The 27,553-nt window shown below is 40.8% G+C and overlaps 1 protein-coding gene across 1 annotated transcript in view; it reads left to right on the top strand.

Moving 5' to 3' along the window:
- The first annotated feature begins 2,425 nt into the window (after positions 1-2,425).
- Positions 2,426-27,553, top strand: part of TSLP (thymic stromal lymphopoietin) — a 65,174-nt gene continuing 40,046 nt past the window's right edge. The window contains exon 1 of the mRNA XM_038532126.1: positions 2,426-2,611. Within this exon, the coding sequence (XP_038388054.1) occupies positions 2,426-2,611 (186 nt within the window). The remainder of the gene's footprint in view (positions 2,612-27,553) is intronic.

Here is a 27,553-nt window from a genome sequence, read left to right as displayed (position 1 = left end):
TAAGAAACTGATAGTGTAACAATGAGTTTTAAGGGTTGTGGCACCCACAATTTAAGCACTATGTGGGGAAAGCGGAAAAGAGAAATCCTTATAACAGCAAATTCTAAAATTAAGCATTACACAAAAATCAGTTTAGATTACTATGCAGGAGTGGAAAGAACATCCAATAAAAAATAGAGAAGAGGCACCATATATTTGGAGCTATGCCAATTAGCACAATTTCCAGTTGTAGATTTAAGCCAAGGATCCTATATCCTATATATATATATATATATATATAAAAAAAAATAAAATATCTAGTAATTATACCACTAAAAAAAAAAAAACCAACCCAATGGACAGAGTAGTAAAATCAGAGCCTGGCTATATTTCACCTTTTTTGAAGGATGCAAAAAAGGAAGACAAAAAAAATTAAAAAGAGACCTGGGTCGGGGGGTGAGGGGAGTGGTACAAAGTAAAAGGAAATACATCCTGAGGGCTTCACAAGTTATTGAAGAATCTAGGAGAAATTTTAGGAACTTCACTGGTAACCTACAAAGAGTAAAAAATCTGCTTCTATAAATTGGAAGAAAACATATAAAGGGGGAAATACTGAAATGAGAAGATAACAGAAAAATAAAAATAAAAATAGAATAATGAAATGAAAGACAACAGAATGAGTGAAGAAGATGGGTGTGATGAAGAAGATTTCAGAAAATCTAAACTGTAAAACAGCAACTGACCCACATTAGAGGCAGTTAAGAGTATAATTAAAGTCTCAAACAACTGAATCACTGAACATGAGGAACGTGCTAAGAATACAGAAGAAAAATGAAAGGAAATTAAAACAATAAACTAAAATACTAGGTTATTCTACTCAATAACTCCTACAGCAAACTGACTTAGAGATTATCTGGATGCTAAAAATAATGAAAATGGGGCACCTGGATGGCTCAGGTGGTTGGTTAATGTGTCTGCCATGGGCTCAGGTCATGACCCCAGGGTCCTAGGGCGGAGCCCACATCAGGCCCCTCTCAGTGAGGAGCCTGCTTCTCCCTCTCCCTCTGCCGCTCCCCATACTCATGCTCTCTCTACTTCTCTCTCTCAAATAAATAAATAAAATCTTAAAGAAAAAACAATGAAAATGCTAAAACTGTACTAAGAAAATTTAGAACATTATGAGTATTTCTTAGACACAGTAAAAAGAAAATGAACAAAGTAAACTTTTAGAATAATAGGAACTAGATAAATAAAAACAATATGTGCCTACAAAAAGAAAATAAATAAGAACTAAATTTAGAATTAATAGTAAATTTTAAAACAGGATAAATATGTAAGTTCAAGAACCAGTCTCTGAAAAAACAACAACAACATGAAATGGCAAGAGTGATCCAAAAAAAGCAGGGAAAAAGGAACAAAATATTTAACGATTAGAATAAGAAATAAAATAATGGTAGAAACTTACGACAATGTGCCACAAACTATATTGAATGATTCACAATCAATGATATCAACTTACCACATAAATATCATTTGTATTCTAACTTTCAGGTGAGTAAATGAGTCACGGAGCATTAAGAGTCTTGTCCAAACCACAAAACAAGGAAGCGATAATGCGAGTCGGTAGTCTGCAATCTCAATCTGGAAGACAAACACCAAACCAGAGGAAAAAAAAAATTGTAAATTATGAGAGATACTAGGTGCCACTCTAGTGAAAAACTAAAGTCTTTAATGAACAGGATCCATTTCTAAGAAAATGTAAATCATCTGTAGGAAAAATTCCCCACGGAGAATTCATCTGAATCAATATAAAAATCTCTATCCCAAAAGCTCTGCATCCATGTATTTTTAAAAGTAAGTTCCAGAATACTGGTGGATCATACCTACCCTACTTATTTTCCAGAAGACAGAAAAAGATGAAAAACTGCTCAATCTGTATGAGGCCAAATCAGGAGCTGATGTGGCAGACCAAAGATGAGCAGCACGTAAAGGAAAATAAAGTAACTTACCTATGAATAGAAAATTCACAAATCTATAGATTTGTCTATAGAAAAATCTACAAATAAAACTTTAGAAATGGAATCTTCCGGCGCATCTACCGCTGAGACAGCAGGACGACGCTAGTGCACCTGGTACCCAACCCTCTGCCTCCCTGACGACCCGGTCACTAGGATCAGTGCTGATGCTCAGGTGCGTGCACCTGGGGGAGCTGCCCCGCCCCCGCCAGGTGCGCCCCTGGGCGGGGCTTTAAGGAGCTCGAGGGCCGCTCCCGCAGGTGCGTGCTCTGCAGGTGAACGCCTCACGGCACCTGGGAAACTGGGCGCGGACGAGCGGGATCCGCGCTCAGGCCCCACCCCGGTCGCGTCAGCGCAGGAAACGCCACCCTTGGTTTGTCCGCGGGGCGGAGAATGCATTTTTGGCTTGAAATGTCATTTCAACCATCGAAATGTTTACAGGTGCAGCGGCTGTGAAGTGTGCTTTAGGGTTTGATTCTCCACCTGTGCGAAGGGTCTCGGTCGATGAGCGTTTACAAGAATTCAAGAGCCGGAGGCAGGCGGCGGGCGGAGGAGGGGGCACCCCGGGCAGCCCACCCCGGCAGCTTCCCAGCCCTGCACCCCCGGATCCGCCGGATGTAAACGGGGACCGGGGAGGAAGGCGGACGGAAGGAAGAACCAGGGGGGAGGGGCGGGGGGAGCCCCGATCCCTGGGGGGGGCACCGGGTGGAGGGGGCTGAGCCCCGATCCCTGGGGGGGCACCGGGCAGAGGGGGCTGAGCCCCGGTCCCTGGGGGGGCACCGGGTGGAGGGGGCTGAGCCCCAATCTCTGGGGGGGCACCGGGCGGAGGGGGCTGAGCCCCGATCCCTGGGGGGGCACCGGGCGGAGGGGGCTGAGCCCTGATCCCTGGGGGGGCACCGGGCGGAGGGGGCTGAGCCCCGATCCCTGGGGGGGCACCGGGCGGAGGGGGCTGAGCCCCGATCCCTGGGGGGGCACCGGGTGGAGGGGGCTGAGCCCCGGTCCCTGGGGGGGCACCGGGTGGAGGGGGCTGAGCCCCAATCTCTGGGGGGGGGCACCGGGCGGAGGGGGCTGAGCCCTGATCCCTGGGGGGGCACCGGGCGGAGGGGGCTGAGCCCTGATCCCTGGGGGGGCACCGGGCGGAGGGGGCTGAGCCCCGATCCCTGGGGGGGCACCGGGCGGAGGGGGCTGAGCCCTGATCCCTGGGGGGGCACCGGGCGGAGGGGGCTGAGCCCCGATCCCTGGGGGGGGCACCGGGCAGAGGGGGCTGAGCCCTGATCCCTGGGGGAGGGGTGCACCGGGCAGAGGGGGCTGAGCCCTGATCCCGGGGGGTGGGGCACCAGATGGAGGGGGCTGAGCCCCGATCCCTGGGAGGGCTCCAGGAGGAGAGGGCTGAGCCCTGATCCCTGGGGGAGGGCTCCTGGCGGAGAGGGCTGAGCCCCGATCCCTGGGGGGACTCTGGGCGGAGGGGGCTGAGCCCCGATCCCTGGGAGGGGCTCCAGGCGGAGAGGGCTGAGCCCCGATCCCTGGGGGGGTGTTCGTCCTTTCTAATGGCTGAAGAATATCCCATTGTATACATAGACCACAGCTTCTTTATCCATCATCTGTCGATGGACACCGAGGCTCCTTGCACAGGGTGGCTATTGTGGACATTGCTGCCATAAACGTTGGGACGCAGGTGTCTCGGGGGGATGGGGGGGTTGAATATTTTTTAATTGGAGTTCAATTTGCCAATATATAGCATAACACCCAGTGTTCATCCCATCAAGTGCCCCCCTCAGTGCCCATCACCCAGTCATCCTAAAATGGCAGAAGTTAATACCTTCTAAAATATGACCACCATACACCCAGAACCAAGTGGTATACTGTGCTGGTTCATTCTGTGAGATTATATTCTCTCCTCATTCCCATTCTGCCCCCCTCTTTTATCTCCTTTATGTTATGGTGGGCAGTGTTGGGGCTCTCTACAAGTATTTCTCATTTATATAAATTTGGGACTGAGCATCTTCTAACATACAGAACTTAATATACTCAGAAGCAAGAGGATCACCCTCTAGGACCCCTCAGGTAGACTACATTCTCCCTCCACTACAACTTGGTCACCACCACCATCTCCCAGTTCCTGCCTTTTTAAAATTTTTTCTCTTTTTCCTCTTTATTTTTTTTTCTTTTTTGTTTTTCTTCTTCTTTGGGATTTTTGGCTTTTATTTTTTACTACTTTGCTTTAAGATTTCTTTTTCACTTTAGTGGTCCTTTTTTTTTTATTTTGTTCTGATCTTCTTTTTCATTTTCTGGCCTCTGACCTCTTTGGAATCATCTAGGGCAGATTTTACTTAGGTCATGGCTGATATTTTTGACTCAGCCCACTCATACAGCCACTCTGCACTGAGCAAAAATGACTAGAAGGAGGAATTCACCACAAAAGAAAGAACTGGAAACTATTCTCTGCCACAGAGTTACAGAATATGGATTGCAATTCGATGTCAGAAAGCCAATTCAGAAGCACAATTATAAAGCTACTGGTGGCTCTGGAATAAAGCATAAAGGATTCAAGAGACTTCATGACTGCAGAATTGAGATCTAATCAGGACAAAATTAACAATCAATTAAATGAGGTACAATCCAAACTGGATGTCCTAACGACGAGGGTTAATGAGGTAGAAAAAAGAGTGAGTGACATAGAAGACAAGTTGGTGGTAAGGAAGGAAGCTGAGGAAAAAGAACAATTAAGATACCATGAGGAAATAATGACAGCCTCAGAAAGAAAAATCTATGTATAATTGGGGTTCCAGAGGGTACTGAGAGGGACAGAGGACCAGACAGCATATTTGAACAAATCATAGCTAATTTGGGGAGTGAAACAGGCATTCAGATCCAGGAGATAGAGAGGTCCTCCCCCTAAAATCAATAAAAACCATTCAACACCTCGACATTTAATAGTGAAACTTGCAAATTCCAAAGTTAAAGAGAAAATCCTTAAAGCAACAGGAGACAAGAGATTCTTAACTTACCGGGAGAAATATCAGATTAATACCAGACCTCTCCACAGAGACATGGCAGGCCAGAAAGGGCTGGCAGGATGTATTCAGGGTCCTAAATGAGAAGAACATGCAACCAAGAATACTTTATCCAGCAAGGCTCTCATTCAGAATAGAAGGAGAGATGAAGAGCTTCCAAGATAGGCAGAAACTGAAAGAATATGTGACCTCCAAACCAGCTCTGCAAGAAATATTAAGGGGGCCCCCTATAAGAGAAAGTCCAAGAATCCACAAAAACAGGGACTGAATAGATATCATGATGACACTAAATTCATATCTTTCAATAGTTACTCTGAACGTGAATGAGCTAAATGATCCCATGAAAAGACACAGGGTATTGGACTAGATAAAAAGCAAGACCCATCTATTTGCTGTCTACAAGAGACTCGTTTTAGACCTAAGAACACCTCTGCCTGAAAATGAAAGGTTGGAGAACCATTTACCATTCAAATGGTCCTCAAAAGAAAGCAGGGGTAACAATCCTCATATCAGATAAATTAAAGTTTATCCCAAAGACTGTAGTAAGAGATGAAGAGGGACACTGTATCATACTTAAAGGATCTATCCAACAAGAAGACCTAATAATCATGAATATTTATGCCCCTAATGTGGGAGCTGCCAAGTATATCGATTAATTAAAAACCAAAGTAAAGAGATACTTAGATAATAATACGGTAATATTAGGAGACTTCAACGTGGCACTTTCTGCGAATGACAGATTTTCTAAGCACAACATCTCCAAAGAAACAAGAGCTTTAAATGATACACTGGACCAGATAGATTTCACAGATATTTACAGAATTTTACATCTAAACGCAACTGAATACACATTCTTCTCAAGCGCACATGGAACTTTCTCCAGAATAGACCACATACTCGGTCACAAATCAGGTCTCAACCAATACCAAAAGACTGGAATGTCCCCTGCATATTTTCAGACCACAATGATTTGAAACTAGAACTCAATCACTAGAAGAAATTTGGAAGAAACTCAAACACATGGAGGTTAAAGAGCACCCAACTAAAAGATGAATGGGGGCAGCCCGGGTGGCTCAGCGGTTTAGCGCTGCATTCAGCCCAGGGTGTGATCCTGGAGACCCAGGATTGAGTCCCACCTTGGGCTCCCTGCGTGAAGCCTGCTTCTCACTCTGCCTGTGTCTCTGCCTCTCTCTGTGTGTGTCTCTCATGAATAAATAAATAAAATCTTTAAAAAAATAAAAATAAAATAAAAGATGAATGGGTCAACCAGGAAATTAGAGAATAATTAAAAAGATTCACAGAAACTAATGAAAATGAAGATACAACCATTCAAAATCTTAGAGATACAGCAAAAAAGGTCCTAAGAGGGAAACACATCACAATACAAGCCTCCCTCAAAAAATTGAAAAAACTCAAATACACAAGCTAACCTCACACCTAAAGGAACCAGAGAAAGAATAGCAAATAAAACCTACACCAGGCAGAAGGGGGATAATAAAGATTTGAGCAGAACTCAATGAAATAGAGACCAGAAGAATTGTGGAACAGATCAACAAAACCAGAACCAAAGCTGGTTCTTTGAAAGAATTAATAAGATAGATAAACCACTAGCCAGCCTTAATAAAAAGGGAAAATACTCAAATTAATAAAGTCATGAATGAAGGAGGAGAGATCACAACCATAACCAAGGAAATACAAATGATTTTAAAAACTTATTATGAGCAGCTATATACCAACAAGTTAGGCAATCTAGAAGAAATTGATGCATTTCTGGAAAACCACAAATTACCAAAATTGGAACAGGAAGAAATAGAAGAACTGAACAGGCCAATAACCAGGGATGAAATTGAAGCAGTCATCAAAAACCTCCCATGACACAGAAGTCCAGGGCCAGATGGCTTCCCAGGGGAATTCTATCAAACATTTAAAGAAGAAACCATACCTATTCTAATAAAGCTGATAGAAATGGAGGGAATACTTCCAAACTCATTTTATGAGGCCAGCATCACCTTGATTCCAAAACCAGACAAAGACCCCACCAAAAAGGAGAATTATAGACCAATATTCCTGATGAACACAGATGCAAAAATTCTCAACAAGATACTAGCCAGTAGGATCCAACAATACATTAAGAAGATTTTTCACCACGACCAAGTGGGATTTATCCCCGGGATGCAAGGTTGGTTCAACACTCATAAAGCAATCAATGTGATTGATCATATCAACAAGAGAAAAAACAAGAACCATATGATCAGAGAAAGCATTTAACAAAATACAGCATCCATTCCCAATCAAAACTCTTTGGAGTGTAGGGAGAGAGAGAACATCCCTCAATATCTTAAAAGCCATCTACAAAAAGCCCACAGCAAATATCATTCTCAATGGGGAAGCACTGAGAGCCTTTCCCCTAAAATCAGGAACAAGACAGGGATGCCCACTCCCACCACTGCTATTCAACATAGTACTAGATCCTGGCCTCAGCAATCAGGCAACAAAGAGAAATAAAAGGCATTTAAATTGGCAAAGAAGAAGTCAAACTCTCCCTCTTTGCAGATGACATGAGAATGTACACAGAAAACCCAAAAGCCTCCACCCCAAGATTGCTAGAACTCATACAGCAATTTGGCAGCATGGCAGGATACAAAATCAATGCCCAGAAATCAGTGGCATTTCTATACACTAACAATGAGACTGAAGAAAGAGAAATTAAGGAGTCAATCCCATTTACAATTGCACCCAAAAGCATAAGATACTTAGGAATAAACCTAACCAAAGAGGTAAAGGATCTATACCCTAAAAACTACAGAACATTTCTGAAAGAAATGGAAGAAGACACAGAGATGGAAAAATATTCCATGCTCATGAATTGGCAGAATTAATATTGTGAAAATGTCTATGTTACCCAGGGCAATATACATGTTTAATGCAATCCCTATCAAAATACCATGGCCTCTCTTCAGAGAGTTGGAACAAATTATCTTAAGATTTGTATAGAATCAGGGCAGCCCAGGTGGCTCAGTGGTTTAGCGCCGCCTTCAGTCCAGGGCATGATCCCAGAGACTCGGGATCAAGTCCCACGTTGGGCTCCCTGTATGGAGCCTTTTACTCCCTCTGCCTGTGTCTCTGCCTCTGTCTCTCTCTCTCTCTCTCTGAATAAATAAATAAAATCTTAAAAAAAAAAAAGATTTGTGTGGAATCAGAAAAGACCCTGAATAGCCAGGGGAATATTGAAAAAGAAAACCAGAGCCAGGGGCCTCACAATGCCAGATTTCAAACTGTATTTCAAAGCTATGATCATCAAGAGAGTGTGGTACTGGCACAAAAACAGACACAAAGATCAATGGAACAGAATAGAGAACCCAGAAATGACTCCTCAACTCTATGGTCAACTAATATTCGACAAAGCAGGAAAGACCATCCACTGGAAAGGAAAATCTCTTCAATAAATGGTGCTGGGAACATTGGACAGCCACATGCAGAAGAATGAAACTGGACCATTCTCTTATACCAGACACAAAGATAAACTCAAAATGGATGAAAGATCTAAATGTGAGACAAGAAGCCATCAAACTCCTAGAGGAGAACACAGGCAACACCCTGTTTGAACTCGGCCACAGCAACTTCTTGCAAGATCCAGCTATGAAGGCAAGGGAAACAAAAGCAAAAATGAACTATTCGGACCAAATCAGGATAAAAAGCTTCTGCACAGCACAGGAAACAGTCAACAAAACTAAAAGACAATCTACAGATGGGAGAAGATATTTGCAAATGACCTATCAGATAAAGGGCTAGTTTCCAAGATCTATAAAGAACTTATTAATCTCAACAGCAAAGAAACAAACAATCCAATCATGAAATGGGCAAAAGACGGGAACAGAAATCTCACAGAGGAAGACATACACGTGGCCAAGAAGCACATGAGAAAATGCTCTGCATCACTTGCCATCAGGGAAATACACATCAAAACCACAATGAGATCCCACTTCATACCAGTGAGAATGGGGAAAATTAACAAGGCAGGAAACCACAAATGTTGGAGAGGATGCGGAGAAAAGGGAACCCTCTTGCATTGTTGGTGGGAATGTGAACTGGTGCAGCCTGATCAAAACTCTTCAGAGTGTAGGGATAGAGGGAACATTCCTCAACATCTAAAAAGCCATCTACGAAAAGCCCACAGCAAATCTCATTCTCAATGGGGAAGCACTGGGAGCCTTTCCCTGAAGATCAGGAACAAGACAGGGGTGTCCACTCTCACCACTGCTATTCAACATAGTACTGGAAGTCCTAGCCTCAGCAATCAGACAACAAAAAGACATTAAAGGCATTCAAATTGGCAAAGAAGAAGTTAAACTCTCCCTCTACGCCGATGACATGATACTCTACATAGAAAACCCAAAAGTCTCCACCCCAAGATTGCTAGAACTCATACAGCAATTCGGTAGCGTGGCAGGATACAAAATCAATGCCCAGAAGTCAGTGGCATTTCTATACACTAACAATGAGGCTGAAGGAAGAGAAATTAAGGAGTCAATCCCATTTACAATTGCACCCAAAAGCATAAGATACCTAGGAATAAACCTAACCAAAGAGGTAAAGGATCTATACCCTCAAAACTATAGAACACTTCTGAAAGAAATTGAGGAAGACACAAAGAGATGGGAAAATATTCCATGCTCATGGATTGGAAGAATTAATATTGTGAAAATGTCAATGTTACCCAGGGCAATATACACATTTAATGCAATCCCTATCAAAATACCATGGACTTTCTTCAGAGAGTTAGAACAAATTATTTTAAGATTTGTGTGGAATCAGAAAAGACCCCGAATAGCCAGGGGAATTTTAAAAAAGAAAACCATACCTGGAGGCATCATAATGCCAGATTTCAGGTTGTACAACAAAGCTGTGGTCATCAAGACAGTGTGGTCCTGGCACAAAAACAGATACATAGATCAATGGAACAGAATAGAGAATCCAGAAGTGGACCCTGAACTTTATGGTCAACTAATATTCGATAAAGGAGGAAAGACTATCCATTGGAAGAAAGACAGTTTCTTCAATACATGGTGCTGGGAACATTGGACATCCACATGCAGAAGAATGAAACTAGACCACTCTCTTTCACCATACACAAAGATAAACTCAAAATGGATGAAAGATCTAAATGTGAGACAAGATTCCATCAAAATCCTAGAGAAGAATACAGGCAACACCCTTTTTTAACTCGGCCACAGTAAACTTCTTGCAAGATACATCCACGAAGGCAAAAGAAACAAAAGCAAAAATGAACTGTTGGGACTTCATCAAGATAAGAAGCTTTTGCACAGCAAAGGATACAGTAAACAAAACTCAAAGACAACCTACAGAATGGGAGAAGATATTTGCAAATGACCTATCAGATAAAGGGCTAGTTCCCAAGATCTATAAAAAACTTATTAAACTCAACACCAAAGAAACAAACAATCCAATCATGAAATGGGCAAAAGACATGAAGAGAAATCTCACAGAGGAAGACATAGACATGGCCAACACGCACATGAGAAAATGCTCTGCATCACTTGCCATCAGGGAAATACAAATCAAAACCACAATGAGATACCACCTCACACCAGTGAGAATGGGGAAAATTAACAAGGCAGGAAACCACAAATGTTGGAGAGGATGCGGAGAAAGGGGAACCCTCTTACACTGTTGGTGGGAATGTGAACTGGTGCAGCCACTATGGGAAACTGTGTGGAGGTTCCTCAAAGAGTTAAAAATAGACCTGCCCTACGACCCAGTAATTGCACTGTTGGGGATTTACCCCAAAGATACAGATGCAATGAAACGCCGGGACACCTGCACCCCGATGTTTGCAGCAGCAATGGCCACAACAGCCACACTGTGGAAGGAGCCTCGGTGTCCATCGACAGACGATGGATAAAGAAGCTGTGGTCTATGTATTCAATGGGATATTCCTCAGCCATTAGAAAGGACGAACACCCACCATTTGCTTCGACGTGGATGGAACTGGAGGGTATGATGCTGAGTGAAGTAAGTCAATCGGAGAAGGACAAACATTATATGATTTCACTCATAAGGGGAATATAAGAAATAGTGAAAGGGATTATAAAGGATAGGAGAGAAAATGAGTGGAAAAAATTAGAGAGGGAGACAAACCATTAGAGACTCCTACCTCTGGGAAACGAACAAGGGGTAGTGTAAGGGGAGGCAGGCAGGGGGATGGGGTGACTGGGTGATGGGCACTGAGGGTGGTACTTGACGGGATGAGCACTGGGTGTTATACTATATGTTGGCAAATAGAACTTCAATAAAAATAAATGAATAAAAAATAAAGATCTTATCTCCAAATATGGTTATATTCTAAGCTTCAGAGAATTAGGACTTCAACATATGAATTTGGATGGGGTATGTAACAGAAGAGTACCATAGTACATTAAAGGAGCACTGTACTTCACTTAGACTTATTACTTGTCATAACTAAGGAATTATTCGAGAACAGGCAGTGTAACATCATGGTTAAAGTCATGGAGTTTTTAAATCACAAATAAGTTCAAATTCTAACTTCCCTTTTACTAGTTGAGAAAGCTGAAACATGTTATTTAAGTTTGTTTCAGTTTCTTGATCTGAAAATAACAAACATTCCTGAAGATTTGATTTTAAAAGTGTTTAAAGCATTTAGAATTTGAATTTAAAAAGACGTGGCTAATAAACCATGGCTATTCTTTTTTTAAAACCAAAAAAAATTAAAAAAGAACATCACCAAGCCTTCACCAGGGAATTGTGTGTAGTAACTATTTCAAGCATAAATCCTTACACATATCTACAAAAAAAAAAACTTTTAACAAAAGCTATGCCCATGGGAACAACAAAAACTTTCTCATTAGAAATTTAGAAAGTATTGGGATCCCTGGGTGGTGCAGCGGTTTGGCGCCTGCCTTTGGCCCAGGGCGCGATCCTGGAGACCCGGGATCGAGTCCCACATCAGGCTCCCGGTGCATGGAGCCTGCTTCTCCCTTTGCCTGTGTCTCTGCCTCTCTCTCTCTCTCTGTGTGACTATCATAAATAAATTTAAAAAATAAATAAATAAATTATTAAAAAAAAAAGAAATTTAGAAAGTATTTATTTGTAGGTTGGAAGCTTTATTCAAATTCAATTATTAATATCTTCCCCATTATGTTATATTTTATTTTTCTCATAAAATAAGGAAAATACAAAGATTATTTTCTCCGTATTCCATATAGGCAATGCTAAACTCCTTCCAGTGTACTTTGTGCAAACATTGTGGAGCCTCACGGATGAGATGGTTCTCAACTAAGTGACTAGAAGAGGAAGAAGGCTGTGTAGAAAGGTCGAAAATTGTAACTATTCGTACTTTGAGAAAAATGCCACAGAGTATTCTAAAATGTCCTCTGCCCTCAAACTGAGAGGAAAGAACCCTCTAAAGTTAGAAATATTATAGTAATAACTGCCATCACCATCATATCATTTTCATTCGCAAGATTAAATAACTAATTTATTGTGATTTTGTATATGGCTTACTACTATCTCCTGCCTTACACGGGCAAGGACCATAAAGGATAAACACATACAATTTGAAATACGACAAAACAACCACCATGACATACTTCTGTGTAATGTCTCGAATCCCTAAGAATTCAACTTAAAATAGTTACTGGACAAGTGCACAGACACATATGATCAAAGTTGCTTGACTACTATATATCAATCAAAAACTATAAAAAAGCCTTAATATCCAATAATAGAAAAATGTTTAAATATAATCATACCCATAACATTAAGAGAGGTTTAGTAGATGTGTTCCAGTTACCTTCTGCTGCTGTGGAAAAAAAAAAAATTCCCAAATTTTATGGCTCAAGAGAACAAAACATCTACTTTCCTCATAAATCTGTAATTTGTGCAGGGTTTGGTAGGACTTCTTGTGTCTCTGCTACTCAACGTCAGCTGGGGCAGCTCTAAGGCTGGGGCCTGAATGATCAAGTATCTGGTGACTCACACTGGGACGTCTCTCCCTCCGTCTCTCTCCCCCTCATGTCTATCTGTCTCAGATCCTGCCCCTCTGTTATTCCACATGGTCTCTCTAGTATGAATTTTTCAGGATAGCCAGACTTTTTAACATTTTAGGGCTCCCAAAGGAGGTATATTTTCCAAACCAGAAAGAGCCAAGTAGAAGCCGTAGTCATCTTTTACAATCTATTCCCAGAATAATCATAGTATCCTTCTGCCAACAAGTCACTAAGGCGGTCAGTCATATTCAAAAGGAAGAAGAAGTAAACTCCAACTCTGGATAAGATGGGATGGGAATATTGACAAATTCAAAAATGTGCTTTAAAACATCTACATGATGTATATTTACCGACCTTTTAAAAAAATCTTTATATATTATGAGTACAAACGTTATAAAACGTATATATGTGTTAATCACTTGATATGTTTATAGACATATATATAAATGTGAAAGTAAACCAAACATAATCTCAAGGTTATGCACCAAAGTATTAGCAATCTTTTAATGTGGATAAATGAGTCAAGTGGCAAATCCATTTATTTTAGTTGTTCTGTAGTCTTTCAGTAATTTCAGCAAACGTACACTACTGTATGATTTAGAAGCAATACACAAATAATCATTTGTGCTCTGGTGGAGCACTGAGGAGACATTCTTTCTCAGAAAAAGACGTTTTGTACATGAAGAAGGAGGTAAAAGCTTTCGCTAACCACTAACGTGCTTAGCAAGTCTCTGAAAGGTGGGTTCAGAGTTCTTCTTCATTTTTAATGTGGATCTTCTGCTTAACCTTTAACCCCTTAAAAATAAGCCAGCTCTTCTCAATGAATGATCTGCATGACAAATATCCCCCACAGGGCACAGAGCTTCAAGCAACACAGAAAACTTTAAGCAGTGACACATCTTCAATATACTTCAAGAGAAATAGAGAAAAGAAGTAACAAAAGAAACAAGAGTTAAAAATATAATCATTTAAATATAAAAATTTTAAAAGGAGAGAAATAGTTAGATATTCTTATATGATTAACTGGACTCTCTGCTCTTATTTCTTCCAAATTTAATTTCTTGAAGAGCACCAACATTTCTGGTGGAGAAGGGACAAAGCATTACTTATAAGTGATTAGATACCCTTCCAGTAAACATAACACACGGTGATTTTCCCAGTGCCGAGGACGAATGCCATTTCCTTGGGATTTATTCCAGAAGATGAACCTATTCAGAACCAATCTGTGAGCCTCAGGCCAGTCCTAGGCAGAACGGAGCAGTTGGCAACGTTTCTTGTAGGTGTCCTCCACAGCTTCCTTGAGGGTACTTTTTCACCTTGGTCCCTCTTTGTCTGACCCCACAGCCCACCGACCACATGTATCCTTAGAGCCCAGGGTCTTCCTCTGCACTGGATGTTCTTAATCTGTTGGCCCAGAAAAATTCCCTAGTTTGGGATCTTCCCAAACTCAATTCTTCATCCCTATCACCTCCAGCAAGCATTAGTTGTTTTATGAGTCAGTTCCCTCAGGGTCTTTTTCTTTACTTAGTGACATCCAAAGGTAAAAATAAACTCACATCTGTGGTGAATGAGGGGAATTCTTGAACTCTTAACATTTTCATACATTCAACCAGTGTTCAAATCCCACCTACTTTCCATGTTTAGAATTGAAGACACAGAGTTGAAAGAACTTGGCAGGCAAACATAATTACATTGTAATTAAAGTACAATTAAAAGATAATTATTAATATAGATTTATGAGAAAACGGAATGGCTATGCCATTTTAGGAGGGATTTTAAAGGTTTCATGCAGAAAATACTTGAGCTGAGACTGGAAGGATGATTTCTTTTATCTTTTATATTATATTTCAGTAGTTTTGAAATTCCCAAGGAAGAATGAAATGGACAAGGATATTTAAGAGAAACTAGTTATTCATCATGACTGGCAGATGTTTAGCTTGAAATGGAAATGATGTCAAGTCTTAAAGGAAAATTGGATCAGGAGGCCTGGAGGTTCTAAGAACTGAAGAGTTCAATCAGTTTTTATTTAAAACGTATTTATTATTCGCCTAATACACTGAGCTTGCACTGCTAAGCACTGGGGAAAAAGTACGGACGCCCAAGGGATTTATAGTCCAGTAGGAGAAATAAACATACAATTCGGTGCCAAGATGAAAATACATTTGAAGTATAAATTGGAGAATAAATAGAGAGTTCTTATTCTACCTAGAGAAGAATGAATAGGATAGTTGTTTAAAGATGGAAAGAAGCCACGATGTCCTTCGACAGATGATGGATAAGGAGATCTGGTCTATAGCTACAATGGAATATTCCTCAGCCATCAGAAAGGATGAACACCCACCATTTACATCGACGTGGTTGGACCTGGAGGGTATGATGCTGAGTGAAGTCAGTCAGTCAGAGAAGGACAATCATCATATGGTCTCACTCATACAGGGAACATAAGAAATAATGAAAGAGATTATAAGGGAAAGGAGGGGAACTGAGTGGAGAAAAAATAGAGAGGAAAACAACCATGAGACTCCTAACTTTGGGCAACAAAGGGTTGCAGAAAGAGAGGGTGGAGGCATGGGGTAACAGGGTGATGGGCACTGAGGAGGGCACATGATGGGATGAGCACTGGGTGTCATCCTATAGGTCGGCAAATTGAATTTCAAGAAATAAATTTTAAAATAAAATTAAAATAAAGATGGAAATATCCAAAGGACAGTAGTTTCTATTTGTAAAGTTCGTGTCTCCGCAGGTGGGGATTTTAAGGAGGAAATCTATAGCTGAGATTTCTGGCAGCCTGGTGGGAGAATTATATGAGGTTAGAATCTTTTTACATTGTACCACAAAGATTTAAAGGGTCATTATACTACCTGCCCCTGATGCAGCCACTCTAAAATCTTACTAAAGTATTAAAGGAAAAAGTGTGATAGCTAAAGCTATTAGTATTTACTATGTGGTAGGTAAGATTCAGAAAGCTATACCCTCATAGGACTATTATTACAGTCCTGAGGAACTGAGAGGTTAACTAGTTTGTCCAAGTTCACACAGCTAGTAAGTAGCTGAGCCCGTATTCCATCCCAGACAGTTTGGTCCCAAAACCATGATATAGCGACATTGCCTCCCATCAGATTGGGACCAGTCAAGGTATTTCCAGATCCAAAGAAGAGTTTCCAGATCCTATAATTTTTATGGGACTGCACTGAAATTGTTTGCTGGTCACCCCTTTGTGAACCTCTGTAGGTAGGCAGGAAAATCCATCACAATCTTCATTAAGGACTTCAACTGAGAAATAATAGGTAATTGCTAATTTGCTTTCCAAAAAAAGGATGATTCCTGTTAACTTCAGTTAACTTTGTTTCAGTGAATGGGGTTTGAGCTTTTAGCCTAGATTGCAAGAGACAGTTGAACTCTAAAAGTCTAGGGCTGCCACTCATAATCTTCCGTTTTCCCTTTTTCCTTAGTTGGCCCTCAGCTTACTAAGTAAATATTGAAGGAGTAGCTTAGTATTATCTGTTTGGTGGGGTGCGAGATAACCAGCCCCCCTGGGAAGACTAGGTATTTCATCTAAGTCCAACCTCCACCAATGACCACAGCTCATCACTGGACACTGGTTGGCATGGAAATTGAGTGCTTGGTTGACACAGTGACTCAATGAAAGTAAATCCACAACACTGGTCATCAATCCCTGCATCAGAGCTCTGAACCTAGGCTTCTGGCCAAGGGACCCACACCATCTGCCTGAGGCAAACTCAGTTCAGGGAGGGCTCTGAAGCAGAGATACGAGGAGAGACACCTGTTGTGGGCATTCCTACAACCCCCTTCCCCTTCACCTCTCCTTCTGCTCCTGGGAGCAGGGGCGGGCCCTTGACCTCAGCTCTCGGTGAGCACCTACTGCTGGGAAGCACCAAAACCCATGTGTAACTGGAAGAAGTGCACCCCTCTCCTCTCCATTCACCAAAATCCCCAACCCAGGTGCCCCCACGAAACAGCCAGCAAGGCTAAGGGCCGTTACTTGGGTATTTCTGACTACGGGGAGCAGAGAATTCCTCCGACTTCAAGGTTCTCTAACCTTTGCTTTCTTCTCTTGTGATTACAGGAAACGGCATCTGGGGAGCACATGCCCCTTCACGCCACCACTTCTCCAGCTTGAGGGAGAAAGAGGTTTCCTCTCCTCTCCCATATTCCCTCCACTGTCGTACTTCATCTCAAAGCAGGACTACTGAACAGCTGGCTCTTCTATGGAGGTGCTAAATGTAGATCAAGCATGCTTTTTTAATGTTTTCCAGTCAATGAGAAGGTGAAAAGAGGGAAAAAACATTGAAACACAATTCTAAATTGCAGGGATTTTCCTAAGAGCATATAAACAAAATTTATATTCAAAGGTAAAACTTGAGCACCTGGATGGCTCAGTGGTTGAGCGTCTGAGCTGAAGCTCAGGACATAATCCTGGGGTCCTGGGATCGAGCCCTGCATTGGGCTCCCTGCATGGAGCCTGCTTCTCCCTCTGCCTGTGTCTCTGCCTCTCTCTCTCTCTTTCTGTGTGTCTATCATAAATAAATAAATGAATAAATCTTTAAAAAAAGATAAAATAAAATTACACAGGCCGTGAGACACCTGGGTGGTTCAATGGTTGAGCATCGGCCTTTGGCTCAGGGCTTGACCCCGGGGTTCCAGGATCGAGTCCCACATCGGGCTCCCGGCATGGAGCCTGCTTCTCCCTCTGCCTGTGTCTCTGCCTCTCTCTGTCTCTCGTGAATAAATAAATAAAATCTTTTAAAAAAGAAAGGTAAAACTATTGACAGAGCCACTATTATCTGTTCTCAGATCACTTAACTTTTTAGACTATTATTTCACTTAAGATGGTAACTTCTTATGATTTTTTTTCCCTAATCTTCCATCCACCCTCAACTTTAGGGCAAGAATTTTGGGCCACACTAATGAGATAGAACTATAAAAGGAATAGTAAAAATTATCACTTTTTTCTTTGGCTTTCTTTCCTGGAAGATTTAAGGAAGTTATTAGCCTGCAAGTTTTCTTAACTTTCCCCTACAAGACTTGCTGCAAATGAGGTAATTATGATGACAAATACCCTTTTTTACTACTGCGGCCTCATTGCAATAAGAAAGATCCCTTGCCTATTTTTCTGAATGGAAAGGAATTTTCTAATTGGCAAAGCTACTATTGGCTGTGGCACTGCTGAGTATGCCAGGGCTAGAGGTAGGCTATGGCTCCTAGCAATGCAACCTGAATAATACAGTGACTGGCTGAAAAGGCATTTTGGCTAAGGCACACCATTGACACTCCCAAATAGCCAAAGGGGCATGATTTTGATGAATAACACAGTTTAAATTTTACTAACTCCTTTGAAAAATCTTTTGGTTTTCTTCATGCGAAATAGAGACTCTAGCTTTCCAATCAGATTGTGGGAAAATCTGATACATGTATCAGTGGAAATTATGAAAATTTGGAGAAGAAACCAAAGGAATTTAATTTAATTTAATTCCATTAAATTCAACCTTTTTTCCTATAAGTTATTTTTTAAAATGAGTAATGCCTTTTTGAAATTCCCAAACTAGAGGGTATATATTTCAGAGAAAGAAAAGGATAAAAATAATGATCTTAGGAATTCTCCCTAAATCAGAAAACTTAAGTCATTATAAACAATGTATGACCACCACTTCAATAGAGTAAAGAATAGAAGAGTATTCTCTCTTTGGACAACATCTTTTTATCTTAGATGAAAAAATCACATATGTGTATTTCCAAGCCGTACACATGGAGGAGCTCCTAAAGTCGTCTACACCACCGCTCTTCTTCAAAGTTCATATAAGAGCCTAATCAAAGTGACCTATCCTTTCTCCACGCACCTGTCCTACACATTTACTCTATTTTCAACTTTTACTAGTCTCCTATTCTCTCACTGTTCTGTTTATATAAACCTAACTTTCACAAAAAATCACAAGCTCTTTCCACTCAGGAATGTAACTTTGAGAATTCTCACAAAACCTACTACTACCTGCACAATAAGCATTTATATTAAATATACTTCATGATTTATTAATCTATTCTTCCCTCTGGTAAAATTCCTTTTTAACAGACTTCATCTCCAAAGTGTTATGATATGATGTGAAGATAAATATGTGGCAAGAAAGTACATTCCCAGTCAGAAGACCCTGGGGATAAAATAGTTGCTAATCATCACTGTAATTATTTAGCAAATGCAAGGAAGTAAATGCCCCTTCATTCACTGATGCATTTAGCATCTGGCTTAATGTCCTCCTCTGACCTCAGATTTTCCAGTAACCTGGCAGGCACCAGTGTCTACATGAATGACCCATCCCAAGCTTAGTAACTTTTTTTAACCTCTCATTTTCCACTCTATTTATTATACATTTGTAAACTACTTCCACGGCCAGGTACTAAAAATTATTATCCCACATAATTGCCCACTCTGGAAACTTCCAATTCTCTGACCATGACCTCAGACCGTGTCTGGTCTGTCACATCTATTTTCCTAATAAAAATTTTTCAATTCTCTGTTTTCTCCCAGTCCTCACTCCTCTCCTCACCTCCTTTTATATAGACCTTTAGTTAAATCACCCACCTGTCTCTTCATCCTCTATCTTGCCAATATTATTGGCTGTCTTGGCCCATTTTTCTTTCTGTCACATCTCTCTGGGAAAAAAATAAATCTGGACCAATGCAAAAGTCCTTCTGCATCAGAGCTGCTGAGCATTGCTGTTGAAAAACCCCATAGAATTGTACTATAGATGACCACAGAACTAGAAATTCGTGTTCTTTGATTTTAGTCGGGTCCCTACAGTGACCAAAAATTCTCTATTTCGTTTTACCGCTGAATCTCCACAGCAGCAATTATTACAATGTGCTGGGTTTCTGTTATTTTGCTTTTCCAGAATCATATCTTGTCTTCATCTGAGAAATTCTCCCTCGAACCAGAGACTGCACCTGTGCACAGGTACAACCGCTGTGTGCCGGGTGGTCGGGGTGGGCGCCAGGCCCGGCCTGAGCTGACCTAACTCCCCACTCGCCAGCCATCCTTGATTCATACAGAACAATATTAATATAGTCTTCCTGAAGATACTTTTAACACAAACTGGGGAAGGAGATGAGTAAGAAGGAAAGAGGAGGAGGAAAAATGGAGGAGAACCACAATTACAATTAAAGCAAATAAACACTCAAATTAATAAAATCATGAATGAGAAAGGAGAGATCACTACCAACACCAAGGAAATACAAACGATTTTAAAAACATATTATGAACAGCTATACGCCAATAAATTAGGCAATCTAGGAGAAATGGACGCATTCCTGGAAAGCCACAAACTACCAAAACTGGAACAGGAAGAAATAGAAAACCTGAACAGGCCAATAACCAGGGATGAAATTGAAGCAGTCATCAAAAACCTCCGAAGACACAAGAGTCCAGGGCCAGATGGCTTCCCAGGGGAATTCTATCAAACGTTTAAAGAAGAAACCATACCTATTCTGCTAAAGCTGTTTGGAAAGATAGAAAGAGATGGAGTACTTCCAAATTCGTTCTATGAGGCCAGCATCACCTTAATTCCAAAACCAGACAAAGACCCAATCAAAAAGGAGAATTACAGACCAATATCCCTGATGAACATGGATGCAAAAATTCTCAACAAGATCCTGGCCAATAGGATCCAACAGTACATTAAGAAAATTATTTACCATGACCAAGTAGGATTTATCCCAGGGACACAAGGCTGGTTCAACACCTGTAAAACAATCAATGTGATTCATCATATCAGCAAGAGAAAAACCAAGAACCATATGATCCTCTCATTAGATGCAGAGAAAGCATTTGACAAAATACAGCATCCATTCCTGATCAAAACTCTTCAGAGTGTAGGGATAGAGGGAACATTCCTCAACATCTAAAAAGCCATCTACGAAAAGCCCACAGCAAATCTCATTCTCAATGGGGAAGCACTGGGAGCCTTTCCCTGAAGATCAGGAACAAGACAGGGGTGTCCACTCTCACCACTGCTATTCAACATAGTACTGGAAGTCCTAGCCTCAGCAATCAGACAACAAAAAGACATTAAAGGCATTCAAATTGGCAAAGAAGAAGTTAAACTCTCCCTCTACGCCGATGACATGATACTCTACATAGAAAACCCAAAAGTCTCCACCCCAAGATTGCTAGAACTCATACAGCAATTCGGTAGCGTGGCAGGATACAAAATCAATGCCCAGAAGTCAGTGGCATTTCTATACACTAACAATGAGGCTGAAGGAAGAGAAATTAAGGAGTCAATCCCATTTACAATTGCACCCAAAAGCATAAGATACCTAGGAATAAACCTAACCAAAGAGGTAAAGGATCTATACCCTCAAAACTATAGAACACTTCTGAAAGAAATTGAGGAAGACACAAAGAGATGGGAAAATATTCCATGCTCATGGATTGGAAGAATTAATATTGTGAAAATGTCAATGTTACCCAGGGCAATATACACATTTAATGCAATCCCTATCAAAATACCATGGACTTTCTTCAGAGAGTTAGAACAAATTATTTTAAGATTTGTGTGGAATCAGAAAAGACCCCGAATAGCCAGGGGAATTTTAAAAAAGAAAACCATACCTGGAGGCAACATAATGCCAGATTTCAGGTTGTACAACAAAGCTGTGGTCATCAAGACAGTGTGGTCCTGGCACAAAAACAGACACATAGATCAATGGAACAGAATAGAGAATCCAGAAGTGGACCCTGAACTTTATGGTCAACTAATATTCGATAAAGGAGGAAAGACTATCCATTGGAAGAAAGACAGTTTCTTCAATACATGGTGCTGGGAACATTGGACATCCACATGCAGAAGAATGAAACTAGACCACTCTCTTTCACCATACACAAAGATAATCTGAAAATGGATGAAAGATCTAAATGTGAGACAAGATTCCATCAAAATCCTAGAGAAGAAAAAAAAAAAATCCTAGAGAAGAATACAGGCAACACCCTTTTTTAACTCAGCCACAGTAACTTCTTGCAAGATACATCCACGAAGGCAAAAGAAACAAAAGCAAAAATGAACTGTTGGGACTTCATCAAGATAAGAAGCTTTTGCACAGCAAAGGATACAGTAAACAAAACTCAAAGACAACCTACAGAATGGGAGAAGATATTTGCAAATGACCTATCAGATAAAGGGCTAGTTTCCAAGATCTATAAAAAACTTATTAAACTCAACACCAAAGAAACAAACAATCCAATCATGAAATGGGCAAAAGACATGAAGAGAAATCTCACAGAGGAAGACATAGACATGGCCAACACGCACATGAGAAAATGCTCTGCATCACTTGCCATCAGGGAAATACAAATCAAAACCACAATGAGATACCACCTCACACCAGTGAGAATGGGGAAAATTAACAAGGCAGGAAACCACAAATGTTGGAGAGGATGCGGAGAAAAGGGAACCCTCTTACACTGTTGGTGGGAATGTGAACTGGTGCAGCCACTCTGGAAAACTGTGTGGAGGTTCCTCAAAGAGTTAAAAATAGACCTGCCCTACGACCCAGCAATTGCACTGCTGGGGATTTACCCCAAAGATACAAATGCAATGAAACGCCGGGACACCTGCACCCCGATGTTTATAGCAGCAATGGCCACGATAGCCGAACTGTGGGAGGAGCCTCGGTGTCCATCGAAAGATGAATGGATAAAGAAGATGTGGTTTATGTATACAATGGAATATTCCTCAGCTATTAGAAATGACAAATACCCACCATTTGCTTCAACGTGGATGGAACTGGAGGGTATTATATGCTGAGTGAAATGAGTCAATCGGAGAAGGACAAACATTATATGTTCTCATTCATTTGGGGAATATAAATAATAGTGAAAGGGAATATAAGGGAAGGGAGAAGAAATGTGTGGGAAATATCAGAAAGGGAGACAGAACGTAAAGATTGCTAACTCTGGGAAACGAACTAGGGGTGGTGGAAGGGGAGGAGAGTGGGGGGTGGGAGTGACTGGGTGACGGGCACTGGGGGTTATTCTGTATGTTGGTAAATTGAACACCAATAAAAAATAAATTTAAAAAAAGGCAAATAAACATTAACCCCCAGAGTTACCCTCCCTCCAGGAGTCAGGGTGGAATTCTCAATGTGAATAGAGCTGAGCCAGAGGCTTTCTTGTGTGTGTGTTTTTCACTGAAGTAGAACTAACATACAAGTTATAGTCGTTTCAGGTATGCAACATCCTGATTCAACAATTCTGTATCACCTCACACCTGTCAGAACGGCTAGGAACAAAATTTAAAAAAAAATAACAAGCGTTGGCAAGGATGCAGAGAAAAAGGCGCCCTGCCACCCGGCTGGTGGAAGGCGAGCTAGTGCAGCCGGTGTGGGGAACAGGGTGGAGGGTCCTCAGAAAGTTAAAAATAGAGCTACCCTGTGATCCAGGAACTCCACGACTGGGCATTTACCTGAAGAACACAAAAGCACCAATTTGAAAAGACATGTGCAACCCCTTCTTTACTGCAGCCTTGTTTACAATAGCCGGGACAGAGAAGTGTCCCTCAGCAAAAAAGATGTGAGGAGATGGGCTGGACCTACGCTGGGCCGGGGGACGTATGCTGGAAAGACTGCCCTCTGAGCACTCGCAGCTCTGCCCACACTCGCACCCATCACCCTTCCCACTCAGAGGATCACCTTCATTCCCACTTTAAAGAGACCATATAAGTCTCAAGAGGGGCAATCCCTCAAATTCCTGCCATCACAACTGTACGTTTTCACATCACACATCCCCCCTTCCTCTCTCTCTCTTGAAAGCACAAAAGAGCATGTGCTCTTCAAAGATTGATGTTCCTAGTCCTCTTGTCCCAGCCCCCCTGGTCAGCACATCCTGCTCCTTTGGGTATTTTTCTTCTCTACTATGTCCCCAGCCTCTTTTCCAAGAGCATTGGACATTTTTTTTTTTTGCAAGACTTTTTAAGTCTTGCCATTCTTAAAAATAATAATAATAATAGAATAAGTTTCTCCAGCATGTCCCCTCCAAGTACTACCCTACTGTTTTCTTCCCCACATTATGGTCAAATATTTTTCTTCCATTTGACCTCAGGTTCATGAAACTAGATTAATCATAATTGATGATTCATCATGATTAGTAGTCATCACTCCAAGCCTGGTGCCCTACGTTTGATTGATTCCTTACTTTTAACTCCATAGTAAGCTGCTATGGAAGTACCATCCCCGACAAAAGGTAGGTCCTTCAAACAAGCATGCAGCCTTCTCATTCCATCTTCCCATCTTCCTTTTCTTTTATTTTTTCCTTCTGCCTTCCCCTTTTTGAGGTGTCTTCCTCCTTAATCCTACGTTAATCGTTCATGGGCTTTCCTTTTAAAATTAATAAAGAAATTCTCTTCTACTTCTAACCTACAATGACTTTTATATACTAATGCGTAATATTATCCAATGTTTCTTCTGGATTTTTGTTTTTGTTTTTGAGCGGTTATATGAATTTTTCCCTTTTTAATCTATTATGGGTTAGTTATATTCATGGATTTTTCTAATATTAAAACTTCCTTATAGTCTGGAATAAAACCAAATTGGCAGTAGTGTAATATCTGTTTTAAACGCAATTGGATTTTATTTGCAAGTATTTTTTAAATTTCTTCATATATATAGTAATAAGTGAAAAAGACATTTTTGCCATGTCTTTATCTTATTTTGGTATCAGGACTGTTTAAGCCTCATAAAAGTAGTTTGGAAGTAGTTTCTCTTTGTTATTTTCTGGAAGAGTTTACATGAAATTGGTGAAATTGGGATCATCTGTTCTTTGTTTACTCATATTAATAATGAAGAACACTGGGACACCCGGGTAGCTCAGCGGTTGAGCGTCTGCCTTCAGCCCAGGGCGTGATCCTGGGGTCCCAGGATCGAGTCCCACATCGGGCTCCCGGCATGGAGCCTGCTTCTCCCTCTGCCTGTGTCTCTGCCTCTCTCTCTCTGTCTCTCATGAATAAATAAATAAAATCTTTAAAAAAAAAATAAGAACACAATTTGGAAAAGATTTGTTGGATATGCTCCTAAAAGCACAGGCAATAAAAGAAAAAATGGATAAACTGGACTATATCAAAATTAAAAACTTCTTTGCTTCAAAGGACATAATTAAGGGAGTAAAACAGAAACCCACAGAATAAGAGAAAACATTTGCAAATCTGATAAAGGTTTAATATCCAGAACATGAAAATAACTCCTATAATTCAACAACAATAATTAAAAACAAGCTGATTTAAAAATGAGAAAAAGACTTGAATTTTCTAAAGAAAATACATAAATGGCCAATAAGCATATTAAAAGATTCTCAACATCCCTGATCATTAGAAGAATACAAATCGGGATCCCTGGGTGGCGCAGCGGTTTGGCGCCTGCCTTTGGCCCAGGGCGCGATCCCGGAGACCCGGGATCGAATCCCACGTCAGGCTCCCGGTGCATGGAGCCTGCTTCTCCCTCTGCCTGTGTCTCTGCCTCTCTCTCTGTCTCTGTGTGTGACTATCATAAATAAATAAAAATTTAAAAAAAATTAAAAAAAAAAAAAAAAGAAGAAGAATACAAATCAAAACCACAATGAGATACTACCTCAAATCCATTTAGATGGCTACCATCAAAAAATTAGAAAACACCAGGTTGTTAGCAAGGATGTGGAGAAACTGGAACCCTTGTGAACTGTTGGTGTGCATATAAAATGGTGCAGCTATTGTGGAAAACAGTATGGTGGTGGTGGCTCCTAAAAAAATTTAAAATAAAGATACATATTACTCATCAATTCCACTTCAGAGTATATACCCAAAGAACTGAAAGCAAGATCTCAAGCAGATATCTGTATATCTGTGTTCAGAGTAGCATTACTCAATATAGACAAAATGTAAAAGCAACCAAAGTGTCCATGGACAGATGAATAAACAAAATGTGGTATATACATGAAAGGGAATATATTTCAGCCTTAAAGAGGAAAGAAATCATGACACATGCTACAATATGGGTGAACTTTGAGGACATTGTGCCTAAGTAAAATAAGTCAGTCACAAAAAGACAAATACTGCCTGATTCCACTTACATGAGGTACTTAGAGTGATCAAATTCATAGAAGCAGAATGTAGAGTGGCAGTTGCCAGGGGCTGGGAAGGAGCAGAGAATGGGGAGATACTTTTTAATGGGCTTTACAGTTTTGCAGTCTGAGGAGTTCCCGAGGTGGACGATGGTGATGGTTGCAAACCAATGTGAATGTACTTAATACCACTGAACTATACACTTAAAAATGTTTAAGATGATAAGTTTTATGTTATGTTTATTTTATCACAATTAAACATATTTTTAGTGAAGAATACAGATATTATTCTGTGTAGCTGATGTGGTTTTCCTTTGCTTAAGGAAAGGAAGAAAGACTTTCCGAGTCTTTCTAAGAAAGACTTGGAATTAATTCGTTTAGCTTCTGCCCTACCTCCCACCCATTGCACCCTTAATAGTCACTAATTCTCAGCATGGGTGTTGTGTGACTACCACCAGTACCATCAGCTCCTATCTTCCCAATGCAACTTCCAGGATATATTCTGTGCTGTGGAGCTCTTTGCTATGTTTCATCCATCGATTTGTCTCCAAACACTTCCTTTTATATTTGTTGAAATTTCTTATTCATTGATGTCTTCTGCTCTCATATTTTTTCGCTATACATATTGGAACAGAGGATAGCCAATCCTCATAAGAAATGACTTTACTGCTGCCGACTACTGGAAAGCATCAATCACCAGATTACACCTTACACCAAGCCTTTTAGGATGTGCAATGATTACCTTTAGGTAGTCAAATAAGTAAGTTCAGGCTTCATGTCCTTTTAAATCTAAATCAACTTGAAGGAATCACCAGGAAATTATAATAACTAAAGTTAGCTACTTTGCTATCAATTAATAATGACCATAGAAAGTGTTTTCTAAGTTCTCTTTTGAAAATTTAACTGTGTCTGTGATAAAAATCAGGAAACTATTGGCAGCTACTCTCTAACATACTAGAGTAGACCAAAAAAACCCAGTTTAAGCATTAGCCAATCTCTATGTGGCCTTGGAATGATCATCCACTCAGATATGTATCTTAGAATCATGGGATCCCTGGGTGGCACAGCGGTTTGGCGCCTGCCTTTGGCCCAGGGCGCGATCCTGGAGACCCGGGATCGAATCCCACGTCGGGCTCCCGGTGCATGGAGCCTGCTTCTCCCTCTGCCTGTGTCTCTGCGCCTCTCTCTCTCTCTCTCTCTCTGTGTGACTATCATAAATAAATAAAAATTTAAAAAAAATTAAAAAAAAAAAGAATCAGTTAATACACCGCTGGTTTTTGATAAAAGCATATCAACTTTACATTCTCTTCCACTTGATCATATAATCTGTAAGAAAAACCTTAATGTAAATATTTACTATCTGCTTGGTTGCGAGACATAATATTCTTGGATAGCTGCCTAAAATAATGTGCAATTTATACC

This window comes from Canis lupus, chromosome 3 (assembly GCF_011100685.1).
Source record: "Canis lupus familiaris isolate Mischka breed German Shepherd chromosome 3, alternate assembly UU_Cfam_GSD_1.0, whole genome shotgun sequence".
Taxonomy (NCBI): Eukaryota; Metazoa; Chordata; class Mammalia; order Carnivora; family Canidae; genus Canis; species Canis lupus.
This window is presented reverse-complemented; position numbering and strand designations above follow the sequence as displayed.